The sequence below is a fragment of the Formica exsecta genome, unplaced genomic scaffold (genome assembly GCF_003651465.1).
Source record: "Formica exsecta isolate Colony F162 unplaced genomic scaffold, ASM365146v1 scaffold153, whole genome shotgun sequence".
Classification (NCBI taxonomy): Eukaryota; Metazoa; Arthropoda; class Insecta; order Hymenoptera; family Formicidae; genus Formica; species Formica exsecta.
In genome coordinates this window covers 117,472-136,070 of record NW_021848854.1, presented here as the reverse complement: position 1 = coordinate 136,070, position 18,599 = coordinate 117,472, and the positions used below count along the sequence as shown (strand labels likewise).

General features: G+C 34.3%; 2 protein-coding genes across 5 annotated transcripts in view; both read left to right on the top strand.

Annotated features, from left to right (window-relative positions):
* The window catches only part of LOC115232971 (neuronal calcium sensor 2), a 208,900-nt gene extending 201,839 nt beyond the window's left edge, over positions 1-7,061 (top strand). For all 4 annotated transcript variants that reach the window (XM_029803154.1, XM_029803156.1, XM_029803157.1 and 1 more), the window contains 2 exons: positions 604-732; positions 5,319-7,061. In XM_029803154.1, coding sequence (XP_029659014.1) covers positions 604-732; positions 5,319-5,495 — 306 coding nt within the window. In that variant the 3' untranslated portion in view covers positions 5,496-7,061. The remainder of the gene's footprint in view (positions 1-603; positions 733-5,318) is intronic.
* LOC115232973 (neurocalcin homolog) overlaps positions 1-18,599 on the top strand; it is a 236,845-nt gene that overhangs the window by 201,979 nt on the left and 16,267 nt on the right. The gene's annotated exons all lie outside the window — the stretch shown is intronic.

The following is an 18,599-nucleotide window of genomic DNA, read 5'->3' as shown; positions in this document are numbered from 1 at the left end:
ACGTGCAAGCGAGATAGCACGTGTGGCGTACGTGCAAGCGAGATAGCACGTGTGACGTACGTGCAAGCGAGATAGCACGAACGGCGTGCGTGCGAGCGAGATAGCACGTGTGGCGTACGTGCAAGCGAGATAGCACGTGTGGCGCACGTGCAAGCGAGATAGCACGAGTGGCGCACGTGCAAGCGAGACAGCACGGGTGGCGCATGCGCAAGCAGGATAGCAGGAAGAGACAGTGAGGCTTGCGAGGTATATATATATATATATATAGGTATATATTTTAATTTTAACAGTTTTTTGCTACTATTGTACAGCCAAAACATCCTTAACACGGACTCTCGATTTTTTTTTGTTAGGAATATTTTACCTGATTTTATTGTGTGCTGAAAAATATTGTGTTTCAAACGAAGGATTATTTTTCGGGGTTTCGGCAAAGATTCTTGAATTATGACTGTTTTCTTTTTAAAGCGTGTTATAAATACATCTTGGGGAAAATATATATTTTCATTTCGCACAAAAGAGAAATGTTTCTTTGCAGCGGGGTAAATAAAAGTTTCGATATTGCACGCTGTTACTGATATAGGATACCATCGGCTTTTGTTGCAGGAATTCCTATTGGCAATCGACGTAACGTCCAGCGGTACACCGGAAGAAAAACTGAAATGGGCGTTCCGTATGTACGATGTTGATGGCAACGGCGTTATCGATATGCAAGAAATGACGAAGATCGTCCAGGTACTGCGCTTCATGAATAATGCATGCGCTTCGATTTATCTCCACTTGGTTGCACTCGACCGCGACTCTTTTGATGGAACACAGAATTTTTTTTTTTTTTTTTTTATCACTTGACGTCAGAGTACTGCCGGCACGATTAATCAATGAGAGAGTGAGCGATTTGATATAATATTCATATATAATATATTCATGTATGCGGCACGAATCCTGCCTTTTTTTTCCTGTCGTGTATACAAGTTTATATTTTACTGCACGATGCGTGTATAATCTCGCTACGTTTTTTTCAAGTTAATAAAAAATTTATAACGTATGTATAAAAAACATACACACGACATGAATTCGTGTTATGAATTTTAACGGAATTAATTTTCTCTTATTATATTTGCTAATGTAACGAGATCGCGCGAATATAATATATTCAAGAAATTCTGAAGCCTTGAATTCGGTCGAACAAGTCGATTCGTACGACGGTTAATTAACGCGCATCTGCAAACTGGCAGGACTATAAATCAACGCTGTTTTTCTCCGTCCATTCGGTGCATCCCTGCAGAGTTCTTACGTGCATTGAGTGGCAGTGTATGCAGCGTTATACGGGCGCGCTAATATTTCATGAACACCACGCGAGAACAGATGTCGACGTAGTCGCGCGGCTATTCCACTTGACGTCGTGCATTTCCCAGAAATGCCAGAAGCGAAGCTTCGTTAAATACAGCTGTCGCTTCTCATTTTTAAATAAGTAATTAAAGTTCGCGGTGCTCGCGGTGACCTGGCGAACGGTAAGCGAGACGAGCGGAATTTTTTCATGAAACCTTGCATAATGAATTTCTGTTAAGAGATCATGATCCGCATTCCTCGCATGAAAATTCGATTTTTATAATATTTAAACAACGCAACGTGAAGTTTTATGATTCAATCGGGCAAAATGCTATTTATAAAGCTCAACTCTCACTAATTTCGTCGCGGTTACGTAAGTGTCAACGAAAGGAAAATATTTTAATGTATTACAGTAGAATTTTAATCGTGCAAAAAAATAAAATAAAGAAAGTCGTTGACAAAAGAGTCTAAGTTTTTTTAAACGTGCAAGATAATCTAATAATATGTCAATTTTTCATTATCAGTATATTTTATATGAGAAACTTGGAATTATTCTGCGAAATAAATAGGACATAAAGATAAAATCATGGCAGAGAGAGTAATTATTGCAGGCGTGAATCCGGATAAATAGAGGAATGAGAGGCTTATATGCAGAGCGCGGAAAATTGTGATAAAATGCAGGGACGAGATGTCGCGTATCTTATAAAAGAATATTATTACACCACCATATATTTTACTTTACATTTTAATGCACTTTTTCATTACTTTTTCAAGTTAATTTTTACCAGGCATACATGTTTGTATGGTAAAATTTTACTCTTGTTGCAATAATATAACTATAATTGACAAATTTATACAAGAAATGGAATAAAATATTTGACAAAAAATTATAATAAAAGTAATAAAAGATGATAATGATAACGTCGATTCCTTCGTTAATATGTTAATATAAAATTCTCCCTTAATACGATTTTAGAATCACATGTTATCAACTTTTAAATGTCAAACATAAATATTTTTTTTAATGAATATATTTAATTTGTGCAAAATTCCAAAAACTTTGGCGCCACGTTTTGAGTATGAGTTGCGAAGACAACTTTTTGATGAGGAACACAGGAAAAATAATAAAAAAATTCTAGGATCAATAGTTTGTAAGATATAGCAATAATATGAATATTTTACAAAACATAAAATTTGAATTTCAAAAAGAGAAAAAATTAACAAAAAATATTTCATTGAAACAGAAATCATAATAAACAACTATGTAAACATTATACATCATGAACTTTATTATCCATGTACATTTAATAGAGCGTACCTTAGCACATTTATTTATTTATGTGTAGTAAATCGAACGCGTGGATTCTGCCTCTCCCCCTACACCCTTACCTGAAAAAAAACTAACCTAGCCCAGCCCATGTCCGAGAGGTGAATTATTATCTAGAATAAAGATTCATCCTTCGGACATGGATTGGGCTAGGTTAGTTTCTTTTCGGGGTGGGAGTACAGGGGGTTATGCCCCTCTCCCACTTACGCGTTCGATTTACTACACATAAATAAATTAATGGTGTCTGAAAATTACATATAATTCGTGGAAATGCTTCTGTTAATAACTTTTTAATAAACAACGATGGAATTTTTTAAGTATTTTTCCCGTATTTCTCGCTAAAAACCCTTTCGGAACTCACAGTTAAAACGTGGCGCCAAAGTTATCGGAATCTTGTCTTAATTTGTTCTATTGGATATTTATTTATATTACATCACAAAATTCTTTAAAAATTATAGAAGAAAAAAGCTTTAAATATTCTTTGCTGCAAAATTTATATACGCACGTCTCTCTTTTCACTCATAACAAAAATCGATACTTATCTTATCTAAATACGAACCTTTCTAGAATATTTCAAATTTTAAATAATAAGAAAATTGTTTTAAGAGAGCTAAAATATTTTAATTATCGACAAAAAGTTTGTCCCGGATGATAATAGGAAGATTCTTTCAACGCTTTGAGATATCGTTATCGTTAAAAAGCTCGAGCCGTTTACCCGGTTTCGAATACTCATCTCCATGCTATTAGAAGTTTGGAACTTCCGCGACGCCGTTGCCACGGGAATTCCGGTAACAAGAGGTTTTCCGCGCTCAATGAAAATTAACGACGGAATGTTCAGTGAAACTCAATGCCTTCGTATATTTAACACTTAAACCCGTGAACATCTACGTCATGAAACGCGCGTTTCTGTAACTCAATTGGCTCTACACTCTATTGTAGAAGCTCTGGGAATAACAGTGTCTGTTATTGATATCTCTACAAGCAAATTCATTGTTCAAAAATGTTACTGTTGCTTCAGACGCGTTAAATTGTGAAACGGGATACAAGTGTATTTTGACAGATTTATTCATACGGCTCACATGATTGAAAATGAAGTAGACACAATTATTTATAAAAAAAAATGATATTTTATATAATCTCTAAACAAGAAAAAAATAATTTTTTAAATGAGGACAACATGACAGGTTATAACAGAATCTATAGCTTGATCGTATTCAATATTATCATTAAACATTGTTAATTTATATTTTTAAAATTTATGTGGCAGCAATACATTCGAAATTTCTATTATGTTTTCTTAGAAATTAATTCTACATATATTTGAAAATTGATTTAATTCTTTAGATAAACATACACTGTGTGAACAGGCAAGAAAGAGGATTAACTTTGTTTAAATAATCGTCTCCAGCCGGTCTATTATGTCCACTATAAAATTAATTTGCTTTATCTCATGTAGTTGAGCGAAAAATAATAAATTCCACGCGTTTATCTCTGTCCGAGCGATTTACAGTAGATTAAAGATATGAGAAGAGATTATAAATAAAGAATCACTGGTGCACTTTATGCGATAAATTTTTATTATTATTTTTTTAGCAATACACAATTTATTATTTAGTCAAGTTTTATTTAACTGCGAACATCACGTGCATAAGAAAGATAAAGTACGTATGCCGAGCATGATATAAGCGAGATATAGCAGAACGAAAGAAACTAAAACTCACCAACGATCCATTGAATGCTCATTAATCAGATGCTGTTCTTTTTTTATGAGGACGTGGTCTGGGTTGCATAACCTTTCGATCTTTTCATGATGGATTTAACATAGACTTCTGCTAAAAAACCATGACGAGAGTGGCTTTCGTGATTTATGACTTTATCATTGTTTATGTAACGCATACTATACAACCTTGAGCAAAATCTCTGTCTCTGCACTTTTTCAATAAAAAATCATGAAATTGTTGATGTATAAATATATACTGGTATGTTTTTTTTTTGTTTTTCTTTTAATATGAGATTAGATATTATTTTCGCATTTGAGCGAACATGAATTACAGAATTGTGTATACATTCTGCATTTTGAAATGATTAAAACCGATATAAAACGCCTGCCTGATTGCACCCAAATCATTTGTAACATATATTTTATCCTCATATTATTTTATACTATATGAGAAGTTAAGCTGTAAAATAATTATATTAATCTTATCCATAAACTTAATTATGGAAGTCGATTAGAAATATCTGATATCTTTAAAATAAACACCATACATAAATGTAATATCTAATATTTTTAATCTGTTATAAAAAAAAGCACTTTACATGAACTTATTTTATTACATTAAACTAATAATTTACCAGGCGGAATTTTTACGATTAAAAATGTAGTAATGGCATGAAACGAAAATATCATTTTGTGAATTGAAAGCAAAAGTGAGAAAATGTTACGTTGAAATCATGGCGAAAAAACAAAATTGAGCGTTTTTGTCCTTATTGATACAAAATTATCTTTTACAATGGTTGCATTTTATAAATATGTCAAAATATGTGGACTGGCTTTCAGGAAAATACGACAGAAACACGTTCATATATAGAGTGCTTGATCCTGAGCTTACGTGAGCCCGAGTATCACGTAGAGAGAAACAAAGTATTATCCTTCTGTTCCCAGGCGATATACGACATGCTCGGCGCGTGTTCGAGCAATAGACCGGCGGACAGCGCGGAGGAGAGGGCGAAGAACATATTCGCAAAGATGGACGAGAACAACGACGGGCAGCTGACGCAAGACGAGTTCCTAAAAGGCTGCCTCCAGGACGAGGAGCTGTCGAAAATGCTCGCCCCTTAATCCCGACGCCGCCTTATTTTCGGAGCCGCCGACGCGCGATCGTAAACGAGGACACACACCACACTCTCATGATTCTCCCAAAACTCAACAACTACGGAACGTCAACAATAAGCCACCACCGAAATCGACACTCGCATACACACACGCCATCGTCATATACGTTAAACACGTACACGTACCAAACGATATAATTTCCAATTAATTATGACGTACGCTATTATTATGGCGGTTCGATAACCTAGTCCCGTCGCTCGTGTCCGATGGAAAGACACGAGCCGTGATAAAATGGCGGATGGTGACGAGGAAAATGATCGAGGATGATCGATAAATGAAAAGAAGGAACAGCGATTCGAATCGAGTCTTGTTCATTTGAAAAAGGAGAGATTTTTAAGAAGATGGCGCACTGTACGCGTGGATCTTTGTTTGGATGACAGTAATACGATGGTGGTAATCGGTTCTAGGAAAAGATAGCCTCGCGAACACACGGAGAACAGAGAACGATGCTGCTGCTGACGACGGTGGATCCAATTAGCATCTCGTGAAAATCTTCTTGTCCATTTTGAACTCACATCGTCGACAAATGACAATTCACGTGTACGGCGAATCTCGCATTCACACACTGGTTCGTCGTGCGAATTCAGGAATTTCCTCGAACCGTGGCGATGGAATTAACGGGGGGGAGTGGAACCATCAGTTCTTTCGAGGGAGGAAAGTGACAACGTCGGTCGTCACGGAGGATCGTCGGTGGCTTTCAAAGCTCGCGCTTGCACTGACAATTTGGCTTAACCGATGCTAGATGTACGGAATTCGCCCTCTTTCGTCGGCGAATTATATAGCTCCGTCTAATAATACAGACGGAGAGCATAAATTAATCCTCTGATGCGCTTCAGGAGATATAAGGACTTTGCATGGTAGTTCCATACAATTTCGCACAGACTTAACTTCGGAGGTATTAATATCGCGATTCTAATTTCACTCCGGATTTATCAATAGCACCCAGAAGTTCGTCAGATCTCGCGGTGAATCTTATTAGACGTCTATTGTTTTTGCGAGCGCTTTTGTCTCGTTATAATAGAGAATTAGTGTAAATAAATCAAGCGCATCATGAATTAACTCACTTCAACTTACTGCTGGATTGTTACAAACATCTGTTTACAAGTATTTACACAAGCACTTGATCTATAGTGTCATTTGGCCATAGTGCCATACAAACTGAAGCCCATTTTTGCGCATGCACATAAAGTATAGATATAGAGATATCTCAAATATATTTAAATAATCTTAAAATCAACTATACATTTAATCTGATTTGAGTCTCATGAATCTTCCGTTGAATCATTGCACGGCCCTTGTTTTTCTAATCCGGAATACATATATTTGAACAGCTCGAAGCCAGACTGTGATTTGCATCTCGTGTAAGTTATTTGTTTGATGGCCATCATTAATCTTCATTCCATTCCATTCCATTCCATTTCACATGATTCCACTACTCCGCAAAGTCCCGTTTATCAGATTTCGCTGCAGGAGTCGCATCAAGATTTACTTGTAACGTTCGATTACACAAAACTTCTAAATAAGATGAAGAATGAATAGAGCGCATCAGAGGATGAATCAGGATTAGGACTAACCGAAGTCGGTGCAACCTGGACTTGAAATTGCCCAGGCGATCTTATCATATCGCGATGGAACAGGAACGGAATTTCTCGCGTGAATCAGAAGAAGGTGAGTGAGAAAGTGAAGATCGGCTCGTCGCCAAGCCCGTCGTAGAATCGACGAGCGAGACTTGCGTGTGCGTCAGAAGAGAGAACTGCGACAGAAATGCGACGTGCGATCGCATGCATGTCCCACCTTTTTCAGGCCTTTGCCCGGATCGATCGTAGGTCGTAAGATCGATGTGTTGTTGCGCTGATATGGGCCGTCGGCCACCGTTCGCCGCGCGAGGTAGTAACACAACGAATTGCGCGAATTACGAGGTAAATGTCGATTAGATAGAGGGGATGGGGAGGTGGGGGAGGGAGAAATATCGTTTAAAGGGGCATACCCGTTTAAATCCTCGAGAAATTAGTACTTTTTCTAGATTTTTTTGCAGTGACTTGATAAAAATTTTTTATTTTTTTACAATATTAATACAATATTATTAAGTACTCAAATAAAAATTTTCAACTTAAAAAAATTTTTATTTGGAAGTTATGCGAATATTTGGAGAGCTCCTCCAATGGGGATCCCGCGTGCCACTTTTCGTCGCTAGGGACGCTAGTGGGGAGTGCATCTATTATGGCTGCCGGCTTCTCATATTTAATACAAAGAATAACAGGTAATAAGAGCCAGTGCGGTATAAAAAGCGTAAAAAAATAATTAAAATATATTAAAATATTAACTAAAAAAACAGTCCAAAAAAGGGACCGTAATGTTTGCTTGATATTTTATCTTTAGTTGATATTTTAATATTATTTATTTGCGCTTTTCATACCACTGATCACAATCTGACTTGCTGTCAGAAACAGACTCCGCACCATGCCAGACATTCAAGCTCGCGCGCCATTCCTTAGGTGTGTTTCCCACTAGATCTTGATCCCTGAGCTTGTCGTGTCGGGATCCCCATTTTAGGTGGTTGCAAACGGTGTGTATGAAAACATTCGTTTATCATATTTGAAATCAATAATATAAATTTTTTTATTAAACATATTAATAGCTAAGCGTTTTTTTAAATTAAAAAGAAAAAATGATGGCATGTTGAAAAAAAGTTCCGTTTTTTTAAAAAAAAAGTCCATCTTTTTTTGTTTATAACAAAAAAATAGGGAATCGAATTTAAAAAAGGCCTTGTTAACACATGCGGAATCTTATTAAGAACTCGCATGCAAAATTTGAAGTTAATCCGTCGAATGTAGCCCAAGTTTTCATGCATACCGCGCATGAAAATATAAATCTGCAAATATCCGCATAACTATCAAAACAAAATTTTTTTTAAGCTGAAAATTTTTATTTAAGTACTTAATAATATTGTATTAATATTCTAAAAAAAATAAAAAGTTTTTATGAAGTTGTTGCGCTGCAAAAAAGTCTGGGAAATGTACTCATTTTTCGAGGATTCAAACGGGTATGCCCTCTTAAGAGAAAATACATTAATTTTATATCGGTGCACCGCCGCGAGGGAGGCATCGTCGACCAGCACGCGCGTCATCCTTCGCTGAAATCGATACATACCTAGATGTAGACAGCTATTACGTGCAACGGATGTGAAATAGTACTACCACCCGTAGTACGATTCATGTGTACCGCGTTTGTCGCGAAATCCTCTGAATTTCCGCTGAACATGCGGTATAGATTAAGCGAGCGCCGTAGAGAACTTGGAAGGAAAACATTGGCGAAAGTTACTATAAGGCGACAAAAGCGGGAGTCAATTTCCGGACGGCTAAAATTTTCGTACAAACTACGCGAATCGTCTCATACATTTTCGCTTTGCTATTGTGTCGCTACTGTTCTTTCTGGGATTGCTTGTATAAGATGATTGTGTAACTAGATTTTTTCTGTCATATATCTCGATCACCGTGAGAAAGTCGTATAAAGCATGTGTAATTGGCATTATAAAAATACCAACAAAACATAATCGTTTAAATATAGCATCGGTTGATTTTAATCTAATCTTGATTGATACTTTGTCTTTTTTTAAAGAATTAAGAAAGGACAAAGAGCTGAATTAGGCTACGGTCAAAGTTGACTGACGTTTGATGAAATCGATTCGCAAGTAATAATGATTGACGTATTGGACACACGTATAGTATAATAAAAATGCGATATAACATGTTTATACATATATGTATATCGTCCGAAAATAATATTTTGATCATTATTACATACGTAATCGTTGCATTATGTCATAATTATGACGCGAGAAGAGACGAAATATTAAGCTTACTATCGCGTCAATCGATATAAAGAGGATCAATCTGATAACTGTATAACGGCCGTCTTAATCCAATCGACAGCATGCTGGTCGACGTTCACGAACGTTCTGACGCCTTCCACCGGATCGAAGGCTTCGATTCCTTTCTTCTTTTTTTTTTTCTTTCTAGTACATACACATATGTATATCTTTATGTAGTATATACGAAATAATAGTGCCCGCGAGAAACACAATGTGCACCGGGGTTAATGTGGTTCGCGTGTATATATTTTAAGATTTACGAACAAAGGTCTGTGTATCGGATACGTTAACGTAACCGTATGATGCTTTTCGCATGACGATGTTATGCTTTGCATGCAAATGGACGGATGGGTTATTTGCTGTCAGGAATCCTGTATCTTGCGTCAAGTCGGCAAGGTAAGTTATCACCAGGGTTGGGTAAGTTAATTTTTTTTTTTTTTTTAATTTAAGAGGGAATACCCATTTGAACCTTTGAAAAATGAGTACATTTTTTAATTTTTTTGCAACGCAATGATAAAAACTTTTTTTTTTACAATGTTAATACAATATTATTAAGTACTTAAATAAAAATTTTTAGCTTAAATAAAATTTTTTTTAGAGTTATGCGAATACTTGCAGAGCTTCTCCAATTTTAGGTGGCTGCACGATGTGTATTGAAACGTTCGTTTATCATATCAGAAATAAAAAATACAATTTGTTTTTTTTTTTTTATTAAACATTAATAGCTATCTGTTATCCAAGCCATTTTTTCAAAATTTTAAAAAATAAACAAATGGCATGTTGAAAAAAAGTTTTGTTCTTTTTTTTAAAGATCCATCTTTTTTTGTTTATAACAAAAAAATGGGGAATCGGATTTAAAAAAGACTTTGTTAACAGATGTGGAATCTTATTAGGAACTCGCATGCAAAATTTGAAGTCAATTCGTCGAGCGTAGCCCGAGTTTTCATACATGAAAATATAAATCTGCAAATATTCGCATAACTTTAAAAACAAAATTTTTTTAAGTTGAAAATTTTTATTTAAGTACTTAATAATATTGTATTAATATTGTAAAAAATTAAAAAGTTTTTATCATGTTGTTGCGTTGCAAAAAAGATTTAGAAAATGTACTCATTTTTCGGGAGTTCAAACGGGTATGCCCCCTTAAATTCAAAGTTAATGATCCAAAAATTAACTAAGTTTGCGTTGAAAGTTACTTAAACAAAAATTAACTTAGTTAATATTAAGTTAAAGAATTATTAATTTATTAAAGTTAAAAGTTTATTCTCTATTCAACAGCGAATTGTCACATCCTTGTATGACAAACTTGTATGACAAATGGAATATTTGCCTTACGATCAACCATTTTCACGCTTTAATATTTTAAGACTTTAAGACTTTAATATTGATGAATTAATTTAACTTGTATAAAAAAAGTTAATAAATTAATGTTAATGCATTTAAAAATAACTAGTTTAAGTTAAAAGTTAACACGTTTAATTAATTTAAGTTAAAAGTTATAAATTTTTCAACTTTTTAACTTAACTTTTAATTATTTAACTAGATACTATCCAACCCTGGTTATCACCAAAGAGTATTTTCGAATTGAACGGAATTTGTTTTGATTCTATATACATTCGAGTATTATTTATATAAAAAAGATATCGCTTTTTTAAAGTTGAAAAAAATATCTTGAGCAGTCAAAAATCTCCCTTATAAGAACGTTTCCATTCTTCTTTAAAGAAATCCCAAAATTTCTGAAAATGCTTTAATGCACAGAGTTAATAATGCGTATGCTGTATGCATATTTAGACATGATTGATTCCAAGCAAGAGAACGATAGTTAAGCCCGCGGTACATATATATGAGAATAAATTGATGATAAAATGTTATATATATATATAACATTTTATCATCAAATTATTCTCTTTCTCTCTCTCTCTCTCTCTCTCTCGAACAATAGTGTACACCATTGTAAATGTTTTAGTACATGTTGGAACGCACGTTGCAGATTGTATTTGTAATTGCTTCGTTACCTGTTTCCGATAGTTTTGAGATATGTCTTGTGGTTTGCACAGCCATCGGCGGTATCGGAAAATCTTTCTTTTCACTATTACTCATATAATGATTAATTCTTTCATGTGCACACACAGATTTTTTTGAAACTTTGCAATTTTTTTAGAAATCCCTAACATTTATATTTTAAAGATAAAATAATGAATGTGTTTAAAGATTCTTTTTTTTTTTTTTTTAAGAGAAGTCCGTGAATATTTAAAATTATTGATAATCCTCACATGATAATTTTCATCTTCAAAATAAATTAAATAAGTACGGGAATGAATTAAAATAAAAGATAATTTTTAATTTTTATCTACAAAAAATAATATAGATATTTTCGTATTTATGTATAAATTCAGCGAGACATATTTTCTGGATTACGTCGGAGAACGTGCACCGCAAGCTTTTATCGGGCAAGGAAACCAGCAACGACACGTACGAGTGATGTGTGCCGTGGGCTTTAAAAAGAATCGATCAAGCAGCTGTGTGCGATATAAGGGACAAACTTGATTTGAGGGCGCAAATGCCAACGATAATTGTTATCGCTATTCATGGCCCGTTACCAGACAACTCCGAGTACTCTTTTTGCCATGTAGCGTAGCATGTGGCGCAGTAAATTCTCACGTACTAAGCGGCTTAAGTCGCGCTTGGAACACATTGTGATCCGCGCGGATTTCTAGTGGATAGAAAAAAAACCTGTCGCGTTAGTTCAGAAGCTTCTTGTTGAATGAATCTATACTAACCGTCGAACAAAATTGGCTGGATAATTAGGATAAATATTAATTTTCGGACTTGTGCGTGTTTTTATTATTAAATATAGGCTACAATTATAAAAAGTATCGGAAAGATTAATGCAAAAATCTGAGCAATTGTGAGGAGCGCCAGAGAAAAAGATATTATTTATAAAATATCAAAATTATATGTGCAAAATTTTTAGCTTTCTTTGTAAACTATAACTATAAATTATTGAGTGTTGAGAAATCTATAAATGGTGATTATCTGATGAAGTACTTGTATTAATTTTTCGAAATAATTTCGTCGCAGCATTTTTTAGTTTTACATTTCAATGTTGCATATTAGAATATATAAATTATTTTGATATAATAATTTATATATTGTTTATAAAACCTGAACATATTTATGAGATCTTTATTGATCTCAGATTAACATTCGAGATACATTATTTTCTGTGTGCATTAATATTAGAAAATTCTATCTACTTGTATGTATCTTGTGGGCGTGTGTGTGTGTGTGTGTGTGTGTGTGTGTGTGTCTGAAATGAATCAAATTAATGAGCAATTATTGTGGTAATAATATCGAATTAATTGATAATCGTAAATCGATAGTATATTGAATATTGGATACAAAAGTTCTTCACAGCGCAAACAAAATTATAAAACGCGTAGGAATTTGTTGTTTTTTTTCTGTCGGTCGGGAATGTTATTAATATTATAAATTAGTTGTTGCAAATGAGAGTTAGCAGATATATATGAGGCTTTTAATTAAAATTGTAATTTATTCTTCAGTGTCATTTGCCCGCGGTTATTATAACAGATAAAAAAAAATTAGGAGCGATCTCTTTCTTGATCAACAAAATGGACGAATGCGGTTTTTGAAAATTTTGCATCACGATGCATCATAAGCTATGGAATGCTTGTGACACTGATTTGGATTAAATCTGTTAATTGAAGTGGATTCCACTGCAGTGCTTTGATGAATAAAGTGCATTCGAGAATTTTGCGGGTTTTGTAAAGAAACGAGATGTGTGTGTGTGTGTGCGTGTATATCCAGAGACTTTAATCATTTACATAGAATTATGATGAATATCTTATGAAAACGATAACATCACAAATTGTATATCTTACAGAAATGTCTTATAATTAAAAGTCGAGATATACTTAAACTCCTCGAAAAGTTCGTGCAGGGAGATTACAAAAGTATGATAGAACTTAATCATAATTTAGGAAAATTTTTTCGCGAATTGGCAAAACACGTTCTTCAAGAAACTGCAATGATGAAGGATTAATTTTCTGTTTTTTACATTTAAAAATGTGGCGTTATAGAAAAACATTTTGCGTTTTCTGTACGACTTATAAAAAATAATATTTCGTGTCTATACAGTGTGTTAGAGACTATCCTAATTATTAAAAAAAAAAAAAAAAAAGAAAATGGCGGATATTTGTTTTAAATGCTGAATTAAGTGGGCATATCCGTTTGAACTCTCGAAAAATGAGTACATTTTCTAGATTTTTTTACAGCGCAACGACTTGATAAAAACTTTTTAGTTTTTTACAATATTAATACAATATTATTAAACACTTAAATAAAAATTTCCAGTTTAAAAAAATTTTTTCTTACAGGTTATGCGAATATTTGCAGATTTATATTTTCATGCGCGGTATGCATGAAAACTCGGGCTACATTCGACGGATTAACTTCAAATTTTGCATGCGAGTTCTTAATAAGATTCCGCATGTGTTAACAAGGCCTTTTTTAAATCCGATTCCCTATTTTTTTTTTTGTTATAAACAAAAAGAGATGGACTTTTTTTAAAAAAAACGGAACTTTTTTCAACATGCCATCATTTTATTTTTTTAAATTTTGAAGAACGCTTGGATAGCAGATAGCTATTAATGTTAAATAAAAAATACTTGTATTTCTTATCTCAGATATGATAAACGAACGTTTTCATGCAAACCGTGCATGAAAAGATAAATCTGCAAATATTCGCATAACCTCAAAAAAAAAAAAAAATTTTTTTAGGCTAAAAATTTTTATTTAAGTACTTAATAATATTGTATTAATATTGTAAAAAAAATAAAAAGTTTTTATCAAAACGTTGCGTTGCAGAAAAATCTAGTAAATGTACTCATTTTTCGAGGATTCAAACGGGTATGCCCCCTAAGTACTTTGGGTTCATCAAGAGCGTGTAATGATCTAGGAATGCTTAAATTACTGTATGCTACTATTGCGATCTATTGTTTATTGTGTAGTTATTCAGTAATTAATTTATATATAAATACAAACTAGTATGGGAGAAATGTGGAATAAAGACAGCATTCAATGGAGTAAAACAAAATATTATTTGGCATCATCGAGCGAAAGTTGTCTATCGATACTATGATTAACGATTAATATCGATCTAATTAAGATCAAACTTAATGGATGATGGAAAGTTTCGGATATAGTAGTATTAAAATTAATACTATCGGAAAAAATTGCTCTTATTAAAATTAGTTGAGGCAATCAATCTTGATTAATAATATTAATTTTAACTGATAGTACTAAATAAAATGAATCGTTTCTATCAAAATTAATCGGTAGTCTCGGAATTAATTAACATTAAAATTAATTGATTTTACTTGTAGTGTGACTGCATTAAGTTAAGTGAAATAGCACGTGTTGTAAGAGATAGACCCCCGTCTCCCTATCGTATTAATCAAAGAACAACGATAAGCGGACCACAATGTGTTACTAATAATGTCGCGTCAACGCAAAGATTTTTCGCGAAAACACGCGAATCGCATCTTTTGCTTATTCTTCGCCGGCGAGATATGTAGATAAGATTTCTCTCATGTAAGACAGATAATAGCAGCATCGCATTTTCGTGTGTCGCGTTTAAAACGGATTGTGCTGGTCGTAAAAGAAGATATACCTATCGCTCGAATTGTGTATACTCATCTCTATGAAGACGATAGACTAGCGTCTATTAGTGATAGCATTCGACCAATTGTGTGTTTTTATTAGGAAAAAAACCGCTTTCCTTATCTGATCTGCGCGATTGCGTTCTCTCGTCTCTTTGCTTCCACTCGCAGTACTCGTCATCGAATTCACCGACTCGATCGATTTCCCTCTCTAGATAAATTATGTAGATACAAATTAGATATATATATATAGCTTTATAGAATAAGGAACAAGATGAACTGTCTTTGCGGAAATTGCGTCGCGAGTGATTTTGTCGGTGTGGGTAGGCTTCGTGCAAGAAGCAAGTCAAGTAATTTAACGGACGATGTGTCCACGCTCGTTATTTTTACTTGGTAAAATAATGCGCGAGATTAGTTCGCGAGAGTAGATTTGACGATTGAAAATCGAGGGCGATCGATTCGCGGAGCACGCAGATCGGAGAACGCTGTCCACGTTGACGAGATAACTAAATAAAGCACGTGCTCTCGCATATACATATATATTTATATTAGGCTAGGTACATATCATCTCGGCTCCTTCCATGACGCGCAAGAGGCGAAGGCTCTTTTTCGCTTCGCGGTTTTACTCTCTACGTGCTTCAATCGCAACTATCACGATTAAGTCAATTTTAAACGAAGAAGAGGAAGAAGATATCCGTTAACACGATATTTCTATATATATACGTGTACGCGTAATTATATATACATATATATATTAAAACGTGTTAATAATATTAATATATATTCTATGTGTGTAGCGAATCTGTACCAGAGTTCGTAAATGCGGTCTTGTTCACTGGCGATGATGGAATCGATCGCGCTTATAATTTTTCGGATCAAGAAATGAGACCTTTATTTCAGGGCAATTATTTCTCGACACATCATTCATTTTTCGTCTATGAATTGCGTTCTAAAATTACGAGAATTATTTTTATCTTTGAATCTGGAAACGATGTTGAAGATTTCGCATATGAAAAGGAAAATTTGATTGAATAATTTCTCTAAACGTATCATATACAAATTAAGAAATTGTTAAAATATTGATATGTCCAGACATTTTTAGGGACAAATTGATCACAGAAAATTTGTGAAATGAAAGAAATGACAATCTATAATATCATTAAATTTCATAAAAAAATAATAATAATAAATCGACGATGCGTTTCACGAAACCATCACCAATGCGCAGGACCTAAGATAGACGCATTCGCACCGTCATTGACTTACACAAAGATACACACTCGCGTCCTAATCGCTAATCGCTAATCGCTAAATCAAGACTCGGTTCGTAAAAAAAAAAAAAAAAAAAAAAAAAAAAGAAAAAAAAAAAAAAAAAAAAAAAAGAAAAAAAAATATCCACGCAACTCTTCTCTCTGGAATAGAAAGTGCAGCATTGACAATCGACGTAATAAAAGTTCCCTTGTACGAAAGAGTCGACGTACGTATATAGACGGGAAAATTTTATAAAGCTTAAGAGAACGGACCTAAAGTGCATTACACATTATTAGAGGAGCCACGTCGTCGCTAGTTGTCTCCTTCTTCTTTGGCGACGTGCGAATTCTCCTTACAAAACCGTCATCCCGTACATACACGCGATAAGAACGTATACGCACATAAATATGCACCTACGCACGCGATCGTGCGCGTATGCGTGTCCGGAACTCAATTTCCGTCGCACAACATTTAATAGAGTTTTCGCGCCAGCTAATTGCTCACGCGCAGAAATTGCGAGAGTTAAGATCGAGCACTGATTTAAACCGTCGACTCTCCCCTCCATACCCTTCTTACTAAGATTTTCCTCTGTGGTTTCCGTAGATTTGCACGCCCGAAAGGACGAAATGCATATATATTATTACGGGCTCAATCAAAATAATCGCGTGACATCGGGATGTTCTGCGATGATGTGTATAATTGACGATTGTCATTCTTTACAAATGATTCCGTTGTTCTATTAAACGAATGGTTGCCACTTTTAACGCTTCAATAAAATCGTTATTCAGTTCATCATTGATAAATATCCCAATTGTCACGAGTTCGCTACGATTGATCCAAATTTCTTACGTCTTGCCGCGAAATGATGAAGATAAAAGTCAATTCCGAATCGACGTGAAAACGAGATAATATTATTATAAAAATACAGCAGAATTATACGGCCATTTAATCGAGCCACTTTGCGCGCTATTCTCTTACTAATCTATGCAATTTTATATTTTTCTACGCCTTCCATTCCGTTTAATCCGCCCTCGTCATAATCTCTTTGAGACCTTTCCTGATATATATCTTATCGCACATATATCTTATCCTTCTATTCCGTTGTACTTCGCAAAATACATCCACAAACTCTAATAATACTGTTCAACATCAAATTTGCCTTAAGTTCTATCAAGTCAATACTGGTAATACTGGTTTTTTAGCGCTGATTATAAATCTGGTCGTAAAAATGGCGTATCACGTCAAGTTTTTGGGAAAACTTCAGTCAAAGTTGCTAAAATAGGCGTTTTTCATACTTTTGCCTAAGTCTTGAGCTTCATTTTGAACTGTTGCTACTTTCTCGAGCACGTCCCCATCGAAAGATATAACTCAAGCAAAAGTATAAAAAACATCTATTTTAGCAACTTTGACTGAAGTTTTCTCAAAAACTTGACGTGATATGCCGTTTTTACGGCCAGATTCGTAATCAGGGCTAAAAAATCTACCAGAAATGACTTGATATAACTTAAAGCAAAAAAAAAAAGGTCTGATTTTGTCGACCAGTGTAATCTAAGTAACAAATTTTATTAACACGCGAGATATGCGTCGTTTCGTCTCACAATTAACTTTCGCATACTGGGATATTCTTCAAATGCATTTCTCAAGGATGATCATAAATTTACATTCGCCTTCGTCGATTTATGATCGGCGGAAATGCTACGCGTTATTTGACAGACGTTTCTCGACAGCGATGGAAGTTGTAAAAATTATTTATTATACGTCTCATGCGTCATTAGTTTTGATACTTACTCAGCTATTGTCTATTACATAATTTTAATCTTCTTGATCTACTTTAATAAATATTACATTTTTTTCAATTCTATATTCAATTTTGAAAAAAATTTTATTTGTTTTTATATATTTACGAACGAAGAGAGAAAAAAAATAATATCATGATAATAAATTTCTATATACTTTCTATATATTTCGGAAAATTTCGAGTTTCAAACTTCATTAAGAAGGCAAGATTCAATCTCGTTGCTGAATGATGTGATTAGAGAATTTCGATTGGGACAGGATGGGAGGCATTCCGGTGTCGCGAGAGTTAAATGCGATTTCGCATTGGCCGATAAATTTAATCTCCTGAGAAATATCGGCAGCACTGCCAGATCGATACGACGATGCCGATCTGATCTGTCGAAGGATCAATTTTGGCCGTAAACGGTACGAGTTCTTTTTTGGCAGGGTAGCTGCGTATCTCGATTCACT